Source organism: Mustela nivalis, assembly GCF_964662115.1.
Source record: "Mustela nivalis genome assembly, chromosome: 12".
NCBI classification, from domain to species: Eukaryota; Metazoa; Chordata; class Mammalia; order Carnivora; family Mustelidae; genus Mustela; species Mustela nivalis.
Window position 1 is genome coordinate 7832225 of NC_139031.1, and position 25054 is coordinate 7857278.

A 25054-nucleotide genomic window follows, 5' to 3' on the forward strand; every position below is an offset into this window, starting at 1 on the left:
TCACTGGGATTCCAGCTACAGAGGGGTTTAATGAATAATGTCAAATCCCTCCGGATGGAGCTCTGGCATTTTACAGCCTCTGTGCAGTGCACAGGTTCACGGCTCCGTCCTAGAGCAGGCTGCTTTTTAATATGTATTCGCAGATCAACTTTTTTGCAAAGGCTTTTTATTCAAAGAGAAAGATGTATTTTTGAAACTATTGAAAATGTCTTTATAAAACTGAAATTAAATTCTTTCTTTCTAGGTTTAATCTTAGCCATCTTTCCAAAGCTAGGCATAAAAGAAGGGATTAATTTGAAATTTGGGCTGCCTTAGAAATGGAAAGGTCCGTGGGCTGTGTTTCTCCAAATGACCTGCACTGTTTTAATCCTGTGCAATTTATTCGGTTGTGGCTGAAAGAGAATGGCCTCTAAATCCCCTTCCCACATTTCCACAAAGGTGGCATTCTCTCGTGTCTCTCCATCTTACTGCAGATGCCCGGAGAAAACGGGCGTGAAGGAGCTGCAGGGATTATTGTTTAAATAAGTGTGATTTCAGGAAGTGACACCACTCGTCTTTCCCTCTTTCCCCAAATGCTTCAGCTTTGGTGAGGACCTGAGCTTCTCCTCTAGAGAACACACACAACGGAGCATGGGTTTACTGCTATTTTAATGGCACATGATCTACTGGAAACCACACCCCCGCTTCCTGCCCCCCACCACCGTGCTGGAGCCGATTCCTCCTCACTCTGATCTCCCCCATCCCATCTGGTCAGGAATGAACAGAGAGATCATCTGATGATACAATCTGAAGAGATGAAATGACTGCTTAGAATTACAAGGAATCTGTGATACGATATTAAGTAATTTCCCATGTAATTACATTTCTACACATTCTGTAAGATGAAAGGTGGCAACTTAGACCCTAAGAGGTCATCATACAGTACAATTTGTCCTTAAGATTATAAGGGCTTATAAGAATTTATTTATTTGAAAGAGAGAGTGAGAGTAAGAGCACATGAGTAGGGGGAGGGGCAGAGGGACAAGAGGACTCCGCACTAAGCCACTGAGCTGGGAGCCCACCTTGGGATTCCTGAGATCCAGGACCCTGAGGTCATGACCTGAGCAGAGATCAGACACTTAACTGAGTCAGCCAAGTGACTCGGTTGTGAGGTGCCCCAAGGGCTTTCCTTTTTTAATGAAAGTACACACTTCTTTGGAGGGAGCTACTAACATTACATACTCCCCTCTTTGTCTCTTCCCATTCCAGCATCTAGCCCACATGCAGAATGGAGTCCGCTCTCGACATATGGATGAACGCACCAAGAAAAAAAAAAAAGGACTAAGTGATGGTAGGAGCATAGCTCCTCTGTGTCCCACGGTCCTGTGGTGGTGCCCTAGGGCCACTACTTAATGACAAGGACCCAGGCCTTAATGACAGAGACACACCGAGCCTCTAAGTAGGTCAAGGTATGGGAATGCAAAGGATGAAAAAGGGAGGGAAAACTGAAGACTGGTAATTGTTCACTTGCTAACAAAGAAGCCCAATCTGGTGACTTAATGCTGTGTCTCTATTAGAAGTAGCAGATTCACCCTGTGAATGTAAATCAGCCTGTGTAGCCATTATATTTGCTAATAAAGCCTTTTATCTTTTCAGTGAGTACTGGCTTAAATATTGAGACAACCTCTGATATTTTCCTAGAGAATCAACTCTATCAGCGCTTTGTAACCTGAAGCTACCTCTAATCAGACAAAACTTTTGCTGCCTCTTTTAAAAGACTCTGTGGTACACGGAAAGTTACAAAATGATACCAAATGTTTTCTAAATTTACAAGAAGAGACAATATTTCATTGACTGTCCCAAAGGATAGTGAAGTTCAGAGAAGTTAAATGACTGTCCAAAACACAAAGTCAACACAGCACAGAGGAGGAAAAAAAGGCGGTGGGTAGAGGGGGTTTCAGTCCGATACTCCTCGTGTCCTTGCTATCAGTGGCCGGCAGCATGTCCTCAAAGAGCTGACTTTATTCTTTACAGGTGCAAGTGAAATTCGTACTACTGTGCTAAGAGAGTTTGAGGGAAGAGGATTTATAGATTTGGGAGACAGTTCCTGTCCTACAGCTAGGAAATCAGGTGATGGAAAAAGGATGTAGAACCTGAAGATTTGAGGATTTGACATCAGAACGTCGAATTTCAAATCCTGAGTTCTTTTCCCTCTCTGTAATTTTCTAGTAGCAAGAATATATGTAGGATATTATGTGATAAATAAAAGGGATATATATATATATATATATATATATATATATTCATCTTTAAATTCTGTACCAAGTTTAAACTTTTTTTGTGTGTGATAAATAAAAGGATTTTATATATATATATGTATACATATATATAAATATATTCATCTTCTTCAAATTTTGTACCAAGTTTAAACTTTTTTTGTCATCCACTTGTCCATATTTAAACTATATCTATATTATATATAAAAATATATACTGTATAGAAATACATGTTTTATATAGATATATACATACCTATTTTAGAATAGCTCATACAACCACCAGTGCACAAGCTGACTGCACTTCATTACCTGAGATATCATTTTCTCGTTGAACTTCCTTTGAGAGTCCTACTATGTATGTCCACAAGTCACGATGAATGTGCTCTAGCATGCATGGCCCAATGTTTTCCTCATGATTATTGGAAATGTGCAGGTTTGTTTCCTCATACACTGACTTCCTCCATAAAACTTTTTAGAACTTTATACCTCTTGTGGCTGTTTCTGCTCTTAATACCATCACTACCCTCTCGGTCTTTCACTAACTCATCTTCTATTATCCGCCCTCCTCTTGCTTTCCTTTTGTCACTTTAGCTTACTTCCTCTTCATAGCTTCACCATTTTCATGGATTTGTAAAAGGACATGATTTTTTCTTTATATATATTTTTAAAAATTTTATTTATTTATTTGACAGAGAGGGAGCTCACAAGTAGGCAGAGAGGCAGGCAGAGAGAGAAAGGGGGAAGCAGACTCCCCGATGAGCAGAGAGCCCGATGCGGGGCTTGATCCTAGGACTCTGAGATCATGACCTGAGCTGAAGGTAGAGGCTTAACCCACTGAGCCACCCAGGCGCCCCAAGGACATGATTTTTAAAAAGCTACTGATGCTTTTTACATTCTCTTCCATTCATTCACCGTTTGATTCCGCACACATTCACTGAGCACATAATATATGCTGGGGGGCCCTGGGAATAAAGTGGTCAACAGAAACCAGCACTGTCTTCTCTCAGATAATATAGTCCAGGGGAAGAGACAGATAGTATTAAAGAATCACAAGTAAAAAAATGTCAAATCACCATCATCGCCAGTGCTAAGGTGTATATTAGAATAAGTGGATTTGACCTAATTACAGGGTCACAGAAAGCTTCCTTACAGAGGCAGCTACTGAACTGGGATTTGAAGGATGAGAGGATGAGTAATGTCCTGGACAAAGCAGAGAGGGGGGATGTGCAAAAAGTCCTGTGGTGGGGGCAGGGGAGTGAGAACAGTGTGAGGGGACAGGGCACGCGTGAAGAACTGAACGGAGGTCAAGGAGACTGGAAATGGGAGGCGGAGGAAAGGTATGGTGGAAAACCGGATTAAAAACACAGCCATTTCTGAGTAGGTCCTTATAAGCCGGCTGAATTTATAGTTGTATGATGGATTCCAGTTCTGTAAGGACATGATTCTATACAGTGAACACTTTTTTTTTTTTTCTTGGTGGGGAAGAGAATTGCACACTCAGATTCCAAGTTGTCTTCATTGATGCCTAAGACTGTGGTCGTTCCAAACAGATGGAGGCACCAAATCTCCCACTGCCAATAAATCCAGGTGTTTATGCTGTAGGTTAGTGTGACTACAAGCAGGTAGGATTAATTTCTTTTTAAAAATTATGCTTTGAATTCAATTACTTATGAGTATAATGGATTATAAATAACATGGTGTGTGCTACTGAAATCCATTGCACTTTTCATGTGTGTGGTAATAAGGTGCAGTGTAATTTATGGTTTACAAATTTATGGACCCAGAGTAATAGCTCCAGACTACAGGATGTAGAATACTGTCCTTTTCATTTCAATTTTTCCCCCAACACTGGCTAGTAAAAAATTAAGTTTTGCATTTATGTGGCAACATCAGTACCTGCTTAGTATCTTAGAGCTCAAAATCACACAACTTTTAAATTTGAAGAGATCTGCACAGGTCATTCAGTTTATCCCCTCTTACTGCCTCTGTAAATAATAATACCTATTTATCTGGGCAAGGTGAAAATCTCTCTTTTAATAACAAAATCTGGAAAAAGATTTTCTCTTAGAATGAAGATCTGGTATTTAATAATAATTCTCATAAATTTCCACCCCCAAACATGGTTTATATCTGTTAAATGTCCTCTGGCTTGTGAAGACAGCTGCCAATTTTCATATTTTTGGGAATATTCTGGGGATTTTTAGGGAAGTTCCAAGTAAGAGACTGGTATCATATGTAGAATGACTGAGCTCAAAGATAGGCTCCAGTAGCATTAGGGGCGGGGGGCAGTCTACTAAGCCCTGAGATAAGGGATTTCTTTTTGTATTTAATTTATGTAAGTGAGCACCATAATTATAAAGTGTTAGGAACATGTGTGGAAAACACGAGATGGTAATTAGATCCTAAAGAGCACCTGAAGTATTGGCAAGTAAGTTTGGAGACCGATTGTCTACGTAGCACCAGGAAGAGGGAAAGACTAACTATAAACATAAAGCTTTGCTCATAAGAAAGACACATCCTCATACATTGAAGAGGATGAGGATAAGTCAATATAACAAAAATAAATATTCAACATGATCACTCTACCCTCTTTGTCATGATTTTAAGTTTCAATATGCTACTAGTCAGAAATTCATCGAGAATGGAATACCTGCATAAGAAAATCTCAAAAGTATAAAACTGCCACAATTTAATGTATTTGCCTCATTTGGTCACAAACTAAGCTGTTCTGTGTTTCGGAGAACAAACCTGGCCTGCCCTTTCCTGCTATTCCACGTCTGGCTTCCCCTGACATTTCCTCATCCAAAGGCAGACATCCTGACTCCTCAGGAGAGTGGTTTGTAAATGACCACCCTCTGAGCCCTACACAGAATGTATTTGAAAATAGAATCTCCATGTATAAACAAACCAACTGATAGATAGATACAGGTCCAAGGCACACCCAGATTACTTTTAATTCTCTTCAGTTCTGAAAAAAGAGAAAACTATGGAAATCATTCACTTCAAACCCAATCTGCCACACAAGTGACAATGAGTGACAGCCTGAAATTAAGTGACAAATTGTGGGATGCGGACAATTACTGGTACATGAGTACAGATCAAAGGATGCCTTGTTCTGAAAGGCATGAATTGGTGAAAATTCACCGATTGCTAATATATGCTAAAGCTCTTATCTGTGTCTTCCATAAGCCACCTCATTTAATCTCACGGTGGCTTTACATGGGTCACTGCACCCATCTCCACACAGGAAAAATCTGGAGCTCCAAGAGGCTACGTGCCCAAAGGTTACAAGTAAGTGACAGGGCCAAGTTCAAACTCAGGCAGTACGACCTATCAAAAAAGGGCTTCTTGGTTCCGTCTTGGACCCCAGCATCTAGGACTGACGATCGCCGGTCTCCTGAGGAATGGCTGTCTTACCCCGACCAAGCCAGGACTAGAGTGGAAAATGTGTGGAAATAGTAGCTCACTTGTAATGTCTGAAGCTCTATGAAATATTTAGTTACAGCAAACTCGATGCTTTCGTTAATTTTTTTTTTTTTACCTTTTTAAAGGAGTGCCATTATAAAATTACCATAACTCCTTTTTTCAAAAGGGACCCTTTCGTCCTCTTCAGGGAATAATGAGGTAAAGGATTTAATAATGTTAACAAAATTCAAAACCAGAACACAGAATGAGCAACTGGAAGCCTCAGCTTTTAGAACTATAAGAGACTTCAGTAGCCATTTAGTCAAGGGGAATAAAGAAAGCCCGAGAGAAGTCAAATGACTTGCTACAAAGGCGCACAGCATGATAATCTCATAGCTAGCCTCAGAAGCTGGCTTCTTTTTACTTAGTGCTCTTACTATGAGTGTGGTCACTAAGTAAAAATGTAATATGATTCATTCTATATCAAACTGAATGGCATATATTTGTATATTTTCCATTATTATGTGCTGGATCAGACCTTCCTTCCCAATTTTTAACTAATCCATGGGAGTCACTAAGAGGTACACCAAGTCTGTCAGTTGATTTGGAAGCATATACCCTTCAATAAGGTACAAGATAAATATTTTTCACAAGCAAATAATATCACTGAAGCCTTTCTCTAATTACGCACTGTGGTCCTCTAACCTCTCTTTATGCACACACTTGATTTTCAAAATTCTGGCCTCACTCAGGGAAGACAACAAGAGATCAGGCTTTCTATGTTAAAATGAATGGAAACAAAAGCGGAACACTGGACAGGTAGAAGATAATTTCCCCCTTCATGTTCAGAGATTGCCACTAAGGCCAAACCTAAATACACTTAGGACATGTCTATTAGTTGGAGTTATTACTCTTTAAAACCAAACAAACAAAAAACAAAACAAAACAAAAAAACCTCAGCTGCTCAACCAGTAGCATGCACTTAGATGGAAAACAAATTTAATATTTTTAAAATCTCCTTTTCTTTGCTGTGAATTTAAACAAAAGGAAGCAGCTATTAAAAAAAAAGAAGAAGAAGAAGAAGAGGAACAGTTTGCTGCTCCAGGTCAGCATCAAGTGGGCACAGAGTTAGGAAACCCTTGTAACCAGCACCAATCTCTTATTCTTTGTTTTTGGTTAGAATTTTCATATTCAGGAACAAGGTCCCTCCTAGTTAAAAGTGTTATTTGTGGCACAATATATAAATTATATTGGTGGAGTGAAAGTATGACGTTTTATTGAAGTTTGCCTAATTCAAACATCATTTATCATATAATGAATATCACAGGCTGAAAGTTAACATTTGGTGTGATAGGCAAGGGGCAATTTTAGTTATAAATCTTTTATTCTACTAATTTAAGTATCAGTTTCATTTTTTATTCATTTTCCATGGATCCATATGAAATCCTTTACCAAAAATTAATCTAGTGACTATTTTTATTTTCTTGTACATCTTCTATTAATGTTAATTTTTTAAAAAGATTTTATTAATTTATTTGACAGACAGAGATCACAAGTAGGCAAAGAGCCAGGCAGAGAGAGAGAGGGGAAGCAGGCTCCCCACTGAGCAGAGAGCCCGATGCGGGGCTCAATCCCAAGATTGAAGATCATGACCTGAGCTGAAGGCACAAGCTTAACCCACTGAGCTATCCAGGTGCCCCTAATGTTAATTTTTTTAAGGAGCAATTTTGTCTCTTATTTTTGAACAGCTTCCTAAACAAAATAATAAGGCAATAAAATAAATTACTAACATTTTTCTTTGTTGAGGTCTTATGTTCCAAACAGCTTATTATACATTGTTACAAGTAACAACATGAAAGGCCCAGAGAGCTGTCCTGCATTTTTATTATCCCCAGAACTCTTCTCTGATAATATTTTTGTCATTGTTTCCTAAAAATGAAGTGGAATGAAAGAAGTCTGTATAATTAGAGGGCTTACATATCAGATTTTCAGGTTTTCAGCCTATTGGGAGGAGACTGGAGATTGGAGCTCGACTCTTTCTCTCCCCCTTCCTCTCTCCCTACACACACAAGCACACGCGTGCACACCATGCACACACATAAACACGTGATGGACAGATGAACTTCTTCTTTCAACTATATGTTTTATGGTAAATCTGTTTCCTAAAGGGCTTTGTAAACAGCAACACATTTTTGGAGAATTAATGTTAGACAACTACATCGTTAACACTCATTTTAAAATATCCTTTAAATGACAAAAACACAAACCTCCACCTTCCAGTGTAAAGTGGTAATGTAAATCTAGGCACATCTGTATTCTATTAATTGTCTTTGCAAGCCACTTTTTACTTTGAATATTTAGAAAAACTTGCCTTCTTGCATTATTATTTTAGATATCCAACTTAATGGACTTTATTCCACTTTCTAGCCTCTTTTTCTGATTTGAAAAACATGGTCAAATAGTTGCGATAGAGCATGAGACAATTATTGTCCAGATACTAAATGTTCACATTACACTCTGTCTGTCTCTCTGATGAGCTGATAAATGAGAATCCAGTTAGAGACATTGCACTAACACAATTTCCCAAACCATCTATCCAGACGTGGCTTAGACACACAGAGGCAAATCCAAGATTGGCATTCCAATCCCAACTATGTTTACGGAACATTGGACACATTGGTCCTTCTTTTTGTGCCATTAGGCATGAGAGAGTATATCTTGATTACGGGACGATTCCAGGGAAGTAACAACAAAATCTGGGTTCTTCAGAATCAAGTGGGTGCACTCCCCAGGCTGTGGAAGACCTGGGATCTAGGCTACTAAAGGTCAGGGTGAGATGAAAGGGCACTCACAGTTGTGGCAGGTGGCCCCACTGTATCCCGTCTCCTCACAAGCGCACTGGAAGCTGTGCCATGTTTGCGAACACTTCCCGCCATGCTCACAGTGATTGGGTACACATCTGTCGGAGAAAGAGACAAACAGAAAGAAACCAACACACGAATGAGATTTATGAGTGGCCAAATTCCAAGCTGTCTGGGCAATATATCATTTCAATGCCAGGTTGACTTACCAAGGCAATTAATCCTTGTTAGTTTAAGCAGATTAATACGATCTATGATGGAAGGTGCCAAGCGCACAAAAGATGATGTATCACAAGCCTGGTGTTTCCCATTTTTGAGTAAACAGTCGAAATTAACAAACAGTGGAGAGACTCATTTGCATATCACAGACTCATTTTATTTTGCTTTCGCACAAAAACAAAGACACTTGCTGAATTTCCTCCCGGTGAAAGATGGAAGGTTAGCCATCTTGTTTCCCATCCTATTCTTTAACAAGACCAATACTGACTCAAAAAAGGGTACCACTGAGCTTTTTATAGCAATTTGATGTTTTGAAATAATGCCTTGGCAAGAGCAATCAGAATAAACTAGTCTTAAGGGGCGCCTGGGTGGCTCAGTGGGTTGAAGCCTCTGCCTTTGGCTCAGTTTGTGATCCCAGGGTCCTGGGATCGAGCCCCGCATCGGGCTCTCTGCTCCACAGGGAGCCTGCTTCCTCCTCTCTCTCTGTCTGCCTCTCTGCCTAGTTTCTGTCAAATAAATAAAATTAAAAAAAAAAATTAAAAAAAAAAAAAAAGATTTCTAAGTCTTCTGTCGTCTCCCTATACCCAGCTGGCCAATGAAAGCCACCTACCCCAAGTGGCACTGAGCATAATTTAGGGGGAAAATGCAGGTTTCACGTTCTTATCTTTGTTTTTCTACTTACTATGTAGCCAATTGTGGCTATGTAGTTTAACCTTTCGCAATATCAAGTTCTTACTTTAAAAAATGGAGCAATTTTACCCAGCTAAGTAGTTTTAAGGTTTGGAGGAAATGCTCATAAAGAAGATAATTAACAAGCAGGAATGAGAGGGGCAGCATACAGGGGCCCTGAGCATCCGGACCGTAGCCTCCAGGCCAGACTGCATCGCTTGCTTGTACCCTCACGACACTGAAGTTGAAATCTGCCCAGAAACACTCGTGTCTCAGCAGCAGACGCTGTCCTTTCTCCTGGTCATCGCCCCTGATTCCTCCCACCAATTCTTCTCTGCAACTTCCCCACAACCCGATTCTTTATGATCCCGATAGAGATGCTCACAGATGACAAAGGTGTTAATACGTATTAACATTCACAAAAGATACCAGGATTTTAGTAAGAGACTGTCTACAAGGGAAGCACCCGCCCAGATTAAAACAGTAGAATCTCTAATAGTGGGTCACAGGCAACACTGCATGGGACGCTTAGTCATCATGCCCTGGTAGCTGCTTGCTACAAAATGTGATAGGGGTTGCTTCGGAGATAGCATTTGCTGTTCCCCATTCTTGATTTACCACCAGGCACGCTAACCCGGGTGTGGCAGGCACACCCCGGTGAGGCACGGAACCTTTGATTCTTCCGTGAGAACGCCATTCCTCCACAACGCTTTGCAAACCCTCTGTCACGCGACAAACGTTTACTGAACACCTGCTATGTGTGTGCACAAGACACAGGAAACAGAAGGTGCGTCAGATATCAGGAACTGAAGCCAACAGAAGTGAATCTACCGAAAGCTACCACGTAAATTGGAAAGAAAAAGTGAAATAATCGGGGCAAATGTTGCAGGACGGAGTTACACGGGAGGGGTCGGATGCAGATCTGGGGCGTACTGTGAAGTGTTTAAGCAGAGCCTCGATGAACAGACAGGACTGTAAGAGAAGAAACAGAGGAAGAGCGGTCCTAGGGGAGAAATACAACAGAAGCACAGGCACGATGCCGGATTATCATGGGGGGATGGGAAGTCCACTCTATGCTAAAAAGGCACTTGTGTTTCATATGAATTTGGGCTTGGCATTATCAAGGCTCACTAGCAGGTCCTTCTCCAAAGACCTGACAACCTGGGTGGAGGTGGGGGGTAAGAGTCACACAAAAGACACCACCAGGCAGAATTTGATGACTCATCAACGCAACAGGGAAAGCTATGGAAATACGAATATCAGAGCAGTAACTGGTGGAATATAAATAAACGTAGAATATTTAAAAAATATACGGTTGAGAGCATTTCCCTAGGACCTTAAAAGGGGAGTTGCATTTTCATAATTAACACATTGGAAGTGTTCCCATCAAGAAAGCTAGAGAGTGCTGACGAGGAGATAGAACCACACCCCCCACCCCCACCACCTCCCCTGCCCACGGCCCAGGAGGCGTTTATGCCCACAGTCTTGATTCTCCAGACCAGGAGACGAAGCAATGGGATGGACACTCCAAAATTACAGAAAAATAAAAAAACATCCTTGATACTTAAGTTTGGAATCCAGTATGCATATGCCTCCTATGGTATATTTACTTTCTAAATGGTTGTGGGTTAATATTAGCTCAGCCTAATAGTGAAAGTAATTTACATCAGCTCATTATATCAATTAATTCAGGGGAAAGGAGTGCAGAAGTGTACCGACTTGCAAAGGAAAACCAGGTTGGAATCTAAATGTGCTCTAAATAATGCACAAATCAGAAAACTCACCTCTCGATGATAAAAAAAAAAAAAAAAAAAAAAAACAAAAACAAAAAACTACTGTGTACGTACACACAAGGAGCATATAACCATCATGGGAGATGGACTGAATAGTCCTAAAATTCAGTATGAAGGATTTCTTTTAAAGTGATCTTTTATTTAAGTGGGATTTTAGCATTTTATTTTTTTAATGTCTCTTCCCTATAATTTGTATTTTTAAGAGGGGCATTATTCTCATGCTGATGACCAGCATTTAGTTCTTACTGGAGAAAAATGTTCTATTTCCAAGTTGAATGGATTCAAATGTAATTTCAAACCCGAAGACTTCATAGTTATATTTAAAAAAAAAAAAAATGTTAGGGCCAGTCACCAAGCAAAACAAAATACAAATTAATCAAGCTTCCTACTTCCTGTTTATTTCTTCTCCTGTACTTGCATAAAACCATTTGTCTAAGTCCCATATCCCATTATCACATTGTTTAGGAATGATTGCTTGAACAGCTTGTGTCTTCTACATGGTGCGACTCTACAGTTAGGGGTTCTTCTCTTCTGCTTCTTGGCATGGCAGGTGCCTGGCTCTCCTTCAGTGAATGCCCGCTGGCCAACCCGCCGGCCAACCCGCCGGCCAACCCACGGACGCAACGGGGGAATGTGATGACCGTGAAGTTACGCCAAGGGACTGAACCACGTGTGGCGGAAATATCCCTTTTTACTGCAAAAATTATGGATTAGTGTTATGTATGATTTTAGCCTCACATCTAGATTCTTGCTCCAGTAAACTATGAAATATATAGTTTTTACAGCAGGTCCTAGCTTGGAAGTTTGAGTCACATCAAACCTGAATCCCAATGGATCCCCTGGGGCTACCGGAGAAAGATTTGAGCAGGATCCAGGGAGCCCTTGGCAGGTGTCAATCTGATGTGATCAAAGGGCTCCAGAAGGGATGCAGCCAATGAGCTCTGTCCCCAGAGAGCCCTGGCATCGGACACCGGTTCAGCTGCAATCACCCTTCCAGTTGTAGCAATGCTTTCCAAAAATGCTTTCGAATCAAACTGCATTGTTTTTTTTCAAATGAAACTGACTTACGCCACAATAGGTAAAACAAACAAAAGCTAACGTTTAAGTCGCATGTATAACAATTACTTAATATAAAAGCAAACACTATGGACAGAGTGGCTGTTTGGAGGGATGCAGCAATTCTGTCCAGGGTTAAGGATGACAGCTGCAGTTTTATTCTACCCAGACTATCTCTTTTATTTCTATACTTGATTTTCATTGCAAGGCGTTGAGGAAAATGGTATTACATGGACAGAAGAACTGCAAATGGTACCAGATTTGCTCATCACAGCCCACTTTTGTGGATACTAGTTAAACAGAGACAGCAGAAGAAATTTCCTTTTAAATCTAAAGAATGTTTCTCTGACAGCATAACGGAGCACAATGGTGGTCTTCAAAACCCAGTGAGTGTTTTCTTTTTTTCCTCTCTACAGCGTTTAATAGTTAAAATAGTTTTCTATAAAATTCAAAGCACACCTTTGTGTTACCTTTAGAACTACATTTGGTTCTGCAGAGCCCCATATAAAAACCAGAGTGTTGCTCTGAAATACAGACACACAATACCGAATAATGATTAAGGGTGGTGTGTCTCTCTGAATAGCTTGCTTTTGCTAATATCCTGAGCCGCTGGTACACCAAAGTTCTCCAACTTTCATGCCACAGAAGTCGCTGAAAATCTGGTTAAAATGAAGATTCTGATTACTTAAGTATGGGGTGGAGTCTGCAATTCAAACATTCTCCAGTGATGCTCCAGCTGCGCTTCAGAGGACCTCATTTTGAATGACAAAGCTCAAGAGCATTCCAGCTCTGGGTCTCAAAGAATGCGGGCACCAAGAGGAGAAACCGCCCAGATGGGAGGGCACAGGGGTGGAGCTGCGGGGGAGGGGTGGGGTGGGCAGAGACAGTATGAGGGAAGGGCAGTTTTGGTCTGCGCAGCCCTTCTCCACTCAGAGTGACAATATGATAATCTCCTAATCCCACTTGGAAGATGTGATCATTTCCCAACACCTGAGTTTCGACTTCATTAATTCATAGAAAATCATCACAGAATATAAGGACTGTTTCATTTGGCCTTAAAATCAAGTTCCATATTCTCAGTCTGACTCAGCTGAGCTTTCCTACGTGCTTAGTTATTGTACAGAGGTCAGTCGGCGATTCTTATTCTGTTTAGAGATTAGTACAGATTCTATACTTGCTCCTTAAATATACCTCGTTCTAAAGTTTCGACGAGATCAGGCGCTCAGGGTGGCATGGCCATAGACTGCTCTAAAGTTTAGAAAAGAAAACTTCAGGTTAGGCGTAGGCTATTCTGTGAACTATTGGAAAATTATTTAGAGGGATTTATAAATTACCATCCCAGAGCAAATTACCTCTTGAATTTTATTTTTTTCCTTCCATCTTAGTTCCCAAATTTAATTTTGCTTATCAAGCCCAGAAATTCATTTAGAAAGTTTGATTTCTTAAATGCTATTTTTTATACCTCTGGCTCTCAGAGCTACTTTTACAATCACGGCAGAGTTCTCTTCTGCATTACCGCCAATATTGATCTCAACGATATTTTAGTACTTTTATTTTCACACTAATTAGATTTCAATTTTAGTTGAAGGCATACTCTCCATGGAGTATATATCACTGCCTTACATTTTTTCCTGTTCAAACTGAAACTATATAGAGAAGTAATCATAATTCCAGCAACTAATTTAGTATTTCATTACTACATAACTTAATTTTATAGTTGTACAACCAGAAAACTTAATGTTATATTGATGGTGCCACTTCAATAAGCATTTATTTATGGAAATATTTAAATGCAGAGATATTTATTATACCTCCTGCATTATGCCCAAATTTTCCATTAAGAATAATCAAGCATATTTGGTCTGCATCTTTCCAACAATTACACATTTCCAGACAACCATATCAATCATTAATTGTAGCCTTACTATATAAATACCTTAAAATAATTTCTGTTGTAATAAAACCTAAGTTCACTCTATTTTGCTTTGTTAATTTACTTTGAGTTAGAATATTACAATGTATTCCACATTGTTTTATGAATACAACATCTTTTAAGAGATCACAGGCCCACAGGAGGAAAGGGACCTGCAAAGATCACGAGTTCTTCACCTGTCTCCAGGCCCAACAGTATTTAACATAGATAAATAACAGTAAGTTCTTTTTAATCAATCAAGACACTCTAAAACAAACTCGAGAAACAAAGAATAAAGGCCGCTTTACCCTCAAGAAATTGTATTTATTCATCAAAATGTAATTGGCAATTCAGGTCTATCTCTATGCCTGATATTAAAAATATTCGTACAGAATTAGGATAATATATCACTATTATAGGAGTACACTGAGATTTATGGAAAAGTTAATCTTTGAAGGAAGCACAGATTCAGGTTAGCCTGAAAGAAAGAGAAGCACCTTCCGCTGTGGAGGGAAAGCAAAGCCTTACACCAGTTTGAGTAAGAGCAAAACGTGGCTATAGAAGGATGGATTGTTGGGTTTGGCAGTGCAGAGAGCTTGCAGATTATAGCAGACAGTTATGGGTATCACAACAGGTCAATAGTCCTGTCCCCTTTCTTCCTTCTTATCATGACTCTTATTTTGTTCCAATATCTTCTCTCTTTCATGTGGCCATCTGCTTTTGGAAGGGAGAGTATCCCGGTCTCCAAGGGGAAAAAATGTAAAGAATCAGGCTTCAGAAAGAACTCAATAACCTGCTCACTGTTTCCCCAAATCTATGCTCTCTTCCCTTTACAGCAACAGAATTTATATCTTACTTAACAGAGCCAACCAGCTAAAGACACCATTTTCCAGGCTCCTTTTAATTTAGGGTTGGGGCGTGTGACTACGCTCCCTGCGAGTGCACTGTCTGGGCTAAGCCTTGAAAGGGAAAGGACATGCACTGTTCTTTCTTTTCAGTCTCTCCTGGCCTCATTCCTAACATGAACCAATGATGGCAAGACCTGGAACGGGCATCTCTGAACACAAGAGGATGGCGAAGGACTATTTCAAAGAGTCTGGTTTCTGAGTGACATTCCAGCTCTGGACCATCTACTCAGCTGCTTCCCGGCCCCACCCGAACTGCCCCACCTGTTAGGTTCGGAAGTTCTCCGGCTCAGTCCCTGGTTCTGCCGAGGATGGCTCCAAGCTTGTTTCCCTGGTTCCAACTTTCCTGGAGAGAGACCCGCGTATCTAACTGGCTTCTTGACATATTCACTTGGAGGTGTCAGAGGCATCACAAGGACTTTACTCCCTAACCTTCTGGCTCTCCTGCTCAGTCCCATCTCTGTTAACGGCACCACCATCTGTCTATTGAGTTGCTCGTCTCAGAAAAGCAGAAGCTGTTCTTTATCCCCGTTTCTACCGCTTCTACATCAAACAGCAGCAAAGCTTTGTGAATTAAAATTCTAAAACTTGCCTCAAATGTATCCACTTTCTGCACTTCTACCTATTCATTTCAACCCAGCATCATTTTCCCCTGGATTACGATGTTTCCCTACTCTGTCCTCCTGTCTGTGCTTGCCTTGCTTTAAATTATTCTCAACAAAATGCCAGAGTGAACTTTAACATCATGTCACGCTACTGTTTAAAGACTTCCGATGCGCTCTCATGGCACTTGAGAACATGTGGACCTCCTGTCCGTCTCCGCACGATCCGCTCCGCCTGCTCCTCTGTGCCCGTCTGTGCTCCCCGTCTGTGCTCCCCGTCTGTGCTCCCTTCCTCCCGTATTTCTCATGATACCTGCCTTGCTTTGCTTCACCGATGCGTCATCTCTTCCCCTGGGCCTTCACACACACATTTCCAATATGAAGTAGTCACCACCCTCATGTCCACCACCATTTTTTGCTCTCTTTTTGACCTATCACAATTTCTAATTATATACCTAATAATTTCTTTGTTGTCAGCCTTCTCTTTGAACTATGCTTTCCATGATGGCAAGGACTATGTCTGTCTGCTACCTTTTATCCATTGCCTAGAATTCTGGCTGGCCTGTACTCAGTGAATGTACTCAATAAATAACTGGTGTATGAATTTTGAGTAAGTGAATTATCAGTCCATTTAGATAGCCGGGAATGGTTTGTGGTACCATTTTGCTAGTATATGAATGCAGAAACAGAGAATGTCTCAGACTGCTGCACTCTAAGTGAGGTTTGGATTATCTGGTCCATTTCTCTCAAATCTATCATATAAACATAATACAGTAAGTCAAACTGTCTGACCAAAGGCTTTACATAATTTCTGCCTCTACAGAATGCTATCTTATTTGTAGATGAAAGAAACACACATCTAACATAAGCCCTTTACTCTGAAAAATGAGTGAAGTCGTCGTATACTGATATAGCTATTAGAATAGCAAGCCCAAACTTGGCAAAACCCAGTAGTCTAGCAAAGACAGTATTTTGACAAGTTAATCCATATCAAGAAATATCAAAATGAAGAAATACCAGGATAGTAAGGATAGTAGAAGGATAATAAAATAATGGTTAACATAAGAATGAAACTCCATAAATTTATAGGTTTCTTTTATTAAGTACAATATAAGTTAACTTTTATAGAATACTATAAAGTTATATTTTTATGACATTAAGATGATGAACTATTTTAGAGGAAGTGATATTATTAACAAATTACCATGAGACCAATAGTAAAATTATTTTACAATTTGTGCTTCCAAAGGCATACATGCAATTTCATTATTTTAAAAAATATTTTTTAAAAATGAGGAAAATTTGCATAAAACATATAATATTTGAAGTGTAATGTCTTTTTTTTTTAAAGATTTTATTTATTTATTTGACAGAGAGAGATCACAAGTAGACAAAGAGGCAGGGAGAGAGAGAGGAGGAAGCAGGCTCCCCACGGAGCAGAGAGCCCGATGCGGGGCTCGATCCCAGGACCCTGGGATCATGACCTGAGCTGAAGGCAGAGGCTTTAACCCACTGAGCCATCCAGGCACCCCATGAAGTACATCTTTTTAATTGGTTCACCACTTCTTACAACCCTGAAATCAAAGTGACCACATCCCTTTGAATAGGCATCTTTGCATTCTGACCTCCCAAATATTTACTAATGAAGAACATTTAAAATGTCCTATTTCAGTGTTGGCAGGTATAAAAAGTATCATACATGATGAAACCAGTATTCTAAAAAACAAAGAGACACAAATGGCTTCTTAAAGTTGATGTAGAATACATTTGCTTAAAAAAAAATTCACCCAAAGCAGAAATGTATGATTTGTATAATTAATAGATCCTTGTTCTCCATATATCAGTAAGGTAATGTTTTCATTTATGCTAGACACACACACACACACACACACACATACACACAGGCTACATAATATTAACTTTTTAAAAATGTATATTCAAAATAAACAAATGAAAAGAGAATCAGACCTATAAATATAGAGAGAGCAAACTGATGGTTGTCACAGGGAAGGGGTGTGGGTGTTGGGCAAAATGGATGAAGGGGAAAGGGAGACACAGGTTTCCAGTTACGGGAGTGAATAAATCATGAATGAATGAAAGGTACAGCACAGGGTGTTTGGTCAACGGTATTGTAACAGTGTTGTGTACTGACAGATGGGAGGTCCGCCTGTGAACATCGCGTATTGAACAGAGGAGCAGAATCACTAGGTCATATACCTGAAACTACTGTGTGTGAATTCTACTCAAATAAAACAACTGAAAAAATGCCTATTCAATCTGGACGTCGTATCCAGGAGCCTCAGTGACGTTTACCCCAAGCCTCCTTCCAAAGAAGAAAACTACAGCAACCCGTGAAGAACTGAATGAAGGAAGAAAGTCTGTGATTACATCGTGTGTTAAATGAAGACTCCCCTGACTTGGCAATACAGAATACCCAGGATATTCCCATGACACACACACACCCGGCCCAGGACTTTGAAAATTAGAACGAAGCCTGTCAAACCAGAGGATGCGACAAGCTTTAAAAGGATACAGTGAGAAGGACTAGAATCTGTTCAAACACTGGTAATAAACCCTGCCTATACTTGAGTTGAATAATTCTGTACCGTGCATGTAGGTTCTCATTTTTCTAAGTCTGCAGTCCAGAAACAAAGAGAAATCTCCCTACAAGAGTAAACTATCCACATACACACAATCTTTAGGAGGGACTGCTGTCCCCACTGTAATCTGGAAAAGCTGAAAGGGGATAGCAAAAACCTCAAATGAGATGCACACTAGGGGAGGGTTATTATAACCGAGCTCCTTTGTCAGGCAGATTTGTAAGGGCCTATTTAGCCAGATCCGGTTAAACAATGACTTTGTTGTTTATACAGTAAAACGTAAACTGTCCCTGCTCCCCTTTCCCCCAGGGGACTTACTTAAAAACAAGTCCCAGAAACCAGTCCCAGGTAACAAAGCCCAAATACAAGGGTGGGTCAGGCCAGGTGCAGGTATCCAATCAGTGGGGGCGCATACTGTCTCCCTAGCTACCAAGGAGTATGGGCCCCACCCTTTGGGCACCTTTGGGGTGCCAATTCTGACCAAGGTGATAGGCTAGTTCAAATATCTACTATAGGGTAAATTGTAATTCGATTGGTCACTTATATGTGACCTAGCATGACTGTACAGCTTTCTCTGTGTGTTACAATCTCATTGGCCACCTGTGTGTGGCCAGGCCCAACCACATGGCCTTTGCCCTTAAAAGCTAGTCTGTAAGGCAGAGAGAGGTTGCCTCTTTGTAAGAGATGGCCCTGATTCTCGATGCTTGGAGCGAAATAAAGCTTGCTTGACCTTCGCTTTTTATCAGTCTCGTTCCTTTGACCATGGACCCAACAGATTGTTTATGCGGCCTCAGAAATCTGACACTACATCCATGTCCACCAACAGTGTTGAAGACCTTTCAAATTTTGCTCCAAAACCTTAAATTAATAACCTATTAAGATTATGATGACATGAAATGATCATAATACATGTACGTGTTTTTGGTGTTTTTTTTTGTTGTGGTTGTTCTCTTTGTTTTAGCTTTTAGTTTAATTTCAAAATTCACATCTGTTTACTTCAGGGTTCAAATTCAAAACCACCAAAATATCATGGTAAATGTTTAAAGGCAGAAAGAGTAACTGAACTTCTCATTTAACCCTCTTGTTTACAGATGAAGAAACTAAAAACTGGAAATTGAGTGAAATTAGTGAGCCCAAGGTCACAGAGCACATTTATGGCATAGCCTGGACTTGGGCACAGGTGTTTGTCTAGTACTTTTTATATACCTACATAATTGTCCTAAGTTACAATAGAGAATCACAGTTGAAGCCAGAGACCTTTGGGAAATATGTAATATACAGATAAATAGTAATTTTTACTTCCCAAGAAATAAACAAACAGGCAAAGAAAACAACATGGATTTACCGTCGTCGAAACATTTGAGTGTCTGGACACATTCTTTCCAACGTCTGGCTCTTTCACTAATTTTTTTCCTTTTACTTTTACTTATCTATCTATTTGTTTATTTCTGACACAGAGTCTAATAGGTATACTATGTTTATGGAGTTTCTTCTTCTTTTTTTTTTTTTTTTTGTATTTGTATTTGTACAAGGAAGACTATGAAAGGAATATCTCTGACATTATTTTAACAGCTCATTTGAAACAAATCGTGTGGTAGCCAATTTAAACAATTGCTATGGTTTTGTTATCCTCACTGTTTAACTTATTATTTTTTCTGGAAAACATGCTACTGTCTGTGGAAGGCAAATTGGTAATTTGAGTTGGTTGGAAATCTTTCTGTCAGAGGCAATTTGTAATGGGTATTATTTGCAAAAAAGGCTATATGCAGATTTTGGTTCTCCAGGGAGTAAAGAAAGGAGATGTCTGCTAATGGGATGGGGAATTTGAAAATGTTTGTGCAAAGGCAGGCAATTATCCTTTAAGAGGCCAGAGGATTGGGGGTTAACAGTTTCATGACATAAGATTTTGTTTTATCCCATCATTATTCACTGTAACGCAACCACGTTCTACATTCTATGCTCAACATTTCTTTAGGTCAGCTATCTCTTAAGACTTGGATCAGCTCCTGAGACACAGCAGGTCTTCAATAAATACATGCTGACAAATTACTGAATTAAGGAAAATCACACAAGGAATTTCTCTTCATCTGACATACATGTCCCAGAACAAAACTAATCAAAGAACTTTCAGGCTGTAAAAAATTAAAAAACAAAACAAAACAAACACCCTGTTCTTAACACTTCCTTTGGAGATGCACATAATCAAGGCCAAACATTAAAAAAAAAAAAAAAAAAAGTAAAAGTCTGAAAACTTTAAAAAAAATCTCACAACTTATTTTTGCCAGAGACTAAAAATTCAGATTAATATCTTTATTCGTGGTTGTCTAGTGCTCACACTTGTTTATGTTAAAAAGAGATCAAGGATTCCAGTCCTCAAATCTGATCTCATAAATGTCAATAAATGGTTCTTTCACCACAGTCAAACATCTTGTACTAGTAAAGATTATTTAACCATGTGTAATTCAAATATAATCGTCTTTTTTTTTTTTTTTGTATACTTAGGAGTTTCAGAATAAGTATGTTCATTGCTGTGACTTCTCCCTTTGATATGTTTACTGCAAGACAATCTCCAGTTGATTACCCACTATTATCACTATTTACGGTAATACCTGGCTAAGCAAGAATACAGAAATAAATCATTTCAAAATTATTCTCATTTAGGGCTTTAACTCATTTCTACAAATCCTGGGTAGCATGGTGTAGAACAACTATCTCATTAATTTGATTTTCTTCCAAAATGAAGTGCTGAAGATTGTCCTATTTGTCCTTATGTAGAGTTGAAGATGTTGTTATCTTTAGGGCTCTATTTGAGAATTTACTTTTTAACCAAAAAAATGAAATCAGCAGTGTGACTAAATGGACTAATGTCATAAAGGGTTAGAAAATGAAATGTTTTCCAGAGAAGATGTCTCCTACGGTTCACTGCAGAAATAACTAAGTAGAAGTGGACAATACTTTAGGCCTTGTTTGTAAGCAGAAAGATTACTTTTTGAGCACCTATTATGTTCCCTGCCTTGTATGAAGTTCTGGGGAGTCTAAGGGAATGGGTAAAATCAATACACTGTAGTAAGTGTTACTGCAGAAACCTAAACAAAATACTCCTGGAGAGGCAGGTAGTCATGCATATAATGCTATGGCAGCAGTGGGCGGGCGGGGGGTGGGGGGCGCTAGTCATCATGGAAGTTCATTGGACATGGTGTTTGAGGTGTCTACAGGATAGTAAGAGTTAAAAAGGAACTCCTAGATGTGAGAACAAGTGGGCAAGACTAGGTATGGAGGTCTTAACAGCCTGGTAAATCATACATTGTAGGAATCTATCATGGCTAGAACTTAAAGAACAAAATTTAAATGACTAATAATAGTATTAAATATCAGGCAGATGTCCTATTGCTCATATCTCTGGTTGTTAACTCTCCACTCACATACTGTCATTTCCTAATTAGGTATTTCATCTTCAATCTAGTTTTAGGATCAGAAATCAAGATATCACAAGTATTTGACAGAAGGGCTATACTGTGATTTCGATCACTATTCTATGATAGTTATCATAAAGTTATTTACAATGACACTACAAAGTTGAACTTTCCATGTATAAAACAAACCCATTCTTCTACTATTCTTCAGTTCATTAGAAATAGACAAAATATATGGTATGTCAAAAAACAAGTCTTTCACTAATGGCGATTATTCGCCTCATAGATTTGGAGCCATAAGAACCCTCACTCAACATTTCAAGTATAGAGTAGAGTCGAAATTATGGAGACAATTGGAGTTTTTTCAAACCCAGAATACTTAAATCTCAGAATTCCCCAAAGCTGGAGTACTTTTAAGAAAATAATTCCTCTTGAGTGGAAATGATTTTAAAGAAAGTAATAACAATGAAAATCTAACTGTTTTATTAACAGGCACTTGACTTTATAAATGGTCATGAAATAATTTGGCATGCTTCATTTTAATTACAAACAGCTCATTTTACAGATTTATTATCTTACTTAAAAGTGGTCTGATTGCCCTATAGAAAAATTGATAGGCTATAATTTGCTTCTGGTTAGAGGTTCTTGATTGAACTTTATTCTCTCTAAGCTGTTATGACATTATGTTTATGTCAAAACATTGAAGGTTTTCTGTCTGTTTCAGATAATTAATAAACTGTGAGTTTTTAGAGGTTTATGCCTCAGTAGCAAAAATGTATTCCCAAACCTAATTACTCAAGTCTAAACTTGAGTTTACTGCTGAGCATATCATTTGATTTTTTTTTTTTTTTTTTTTTAGTGTTGATTATTTTTGTCACTACTGCAAAGCAGACCTCACAAATATTTCCTTTTCAAGTGCAGTGACAAGTTACCATCTCTGTTTGGATTGAGAAGCAGGCACGAGTCCGTACCATTTGCTTTCTGTGTACATCTAGAAATTCATTTCTGGTTTGTCATGATTGAGGTTAACTCAGGATATACCACCATAACAGAAATCTGCCCTGCCCGTGGAACAAAAACAAAAACAGAAACAACTAAACGAACAAGAATTCTGCTCCAAAGTAAGAAGTCAATGTATTCAGCCTAGCAATTGTCTAAGTAGAAAAATCAGAATTTCTGCTTGACTGCCCTAACCAGATACAGAGCGATGAGGTGAAATCCCGATTGTTCCAGGATACCCAGCTGCACGGACAGATGCTTTAGGTAGCGTCTTACAGTTAATGCCAATTTTCTTTTAAGTGAAACTCACATAGGGAATGACATGGCAAAAACAAAACAAAACAAAAGGACCTTTACACGAAAAATAAGGACACTTGTTCTTCTCCGATGGGATGCAGCTGACCTAGGTGCACTCGAAGCTCAATTTCAAAATGATTAACTTAAAAATAAAGGTGGTTTAAAAGAAAAGCTAAGTCAAACTGTAGAACAAACCCAAACAACATGAATAGAACAGCCTTTCTGCATCTCTTCAGCGGGTGTCCAATGGCTCAGTTGGTTAAGCATCTACCTTCCGCTCAGGTCGTGATCCCAGGGTCCTGGGATGGCTTCCCCTGTGGGCTCCCAGCTCAATGGGGAGCCTCTTTCTCCTTCTCCCTCTTCCCCTTCACCCACGTGTGTGCTTGTGCTCTCTCAAATAAATAAATAAAATCCTTAAAAAATATATTCTGGGCAGAGCTAATCATAATACAGTGGCAAATCAGAAAAAAATCAACATCGTGATCCTTGATGGAGGCAGCAACTTAAAAATTGTTTCAAGTTTGTTTTCTGGTAGTAGTAATATGAATGATACATCAGTTGTTAATGATTATCACCATCATCAAAAGTTTAATGAACTAATGGTCTCTTGTATAGTGTGAAAAAATAGTACTAAAACCACAGAGAGTCTTGAGGTTTTACACAGGCTGGTCTGAAGATTTCCTAAAAGAAAAAATAATAAGACAAAGAGAAAGGCTGGAAAAAGGGCTTAAGATGTGACCAAAATGTAGGAAAAAACCAAACAGGTTATTTCTTCCCTCTTGGAAAACCAGTGACCTCAAGAATAAAAGATGGCTACAATATACTTTTTCTTCTATTAATAAGATCTATGTAGCATAGGTATTGCTTATTTATTTATGTATTTATTTATGCATGTATGCATTTATTTATTTATTGGCTTTGTTTATAATTTGAAGGTACCCAGAATCTTAGATCTAAGTAATGGTTTTCTTAAATATATATTCTATAGATAAAAGTACTCTTTGCTTATGCAAAAGACAAACTACTTGCAAGGACTAAACATTATGTTTTTTTAAATCTTTAAAAATGTTTTGTGATCTATTCTTTAATATCTCCACTCCCTATAGGAAAAAAATCCAAGGGAAGGAGATTTCCTACATAAAAAGCAATTTTAAGTGAAACATACAGATTTTGTGTCAATTAAAATGGAGCAGGAGAGAATATGTACAGAATTTATAAAGATTTATGTATGCAAGCATTGTAGGTATATTTTTGCATGGATTAAAATGACAGAGCAAAACTGTCTACTGAGAAGAAAATTCTGCTAAAAGTCAAGGGATTTCAAACCTCTGGAAGTCTAGCCTTATAGCGCTTTTTTAAGAGAAAGTTCTCCAAGGCTTTCTTCCCTTCTCAAAGTTGTCTTGATTACAAAATAAGACATGACTACAAGAGTTTTGTAGGATACTATTACCAGAAATCGCTCACTCACTCACTTTGCTCATTTACTAATTCAACTAATATTTACTGGCTGCCTGCGATGTGGCTGCTCTAGTTTTAGGCTCTGGAAATACAATAAGGAAGGAAAATAAGGAAAACAGAAAAACATTCCTCTGGTATCATGAAGATATCTCTCTGGGGAGAAGACAAGTAACCACTAAATGTATGTCAGGTAAAAAAGCAAGGTTTGGGGAATATAGAACAGTAAGGTGAGCTCTTCTGATGACATGGCATTTGCCCAGGTGGTCAAGGCTGGGGGATATCGTGGGTGGAGAGTCCCTGGCTGAGAACAGAAACCAACAGGACTGAAGGGCGGGCTTGTTGGTTGAAGTAGAACAAACGACGTCCTTGATGATGTCTGGTGAGCCTTAATTTGTACCTTTCAACTCATACGTGGTTGAGAAAACCTACAGAACTCCCAAACGACTTCCAACATGACTTTGTCACCTGTTTTTCCCCTTGTTCTTCTCCTCCTTCATCTTGTATTTGGTTTTGGGGATGGAAGTGGGAGAACAAAGGAAAATGTCTGAGAAAAAAGAAGTGTCTGGTTAGTTTGGGTTCCATACTGGAAGTCTGACTGCTTCCTAGCT

The 25054-nt window shown here is 39.1% G+C and overlaps 1 protein-coding gene across 1 annotated transcript in view; it reads right to left on the bottom strand.

The window, feature by feature from the left end:
- Positions 1-25054, bottom strand: part of CNTNAP2 (contactin associated protein 2) — a 1362616-nt gene that overhangs the window by 743470 nt on the left and 594092 nt on the right. Inside the window, exon 10 of the mRNA XM_082693594.1 lies at positions 8515-8621. Coding sequence (XP_082549720.1) covers positions 8515-8621 — 107 coding nt within the window. The remainder of the gene's footprint in view (positions 1-8514; positions 8622-25054) is intronic.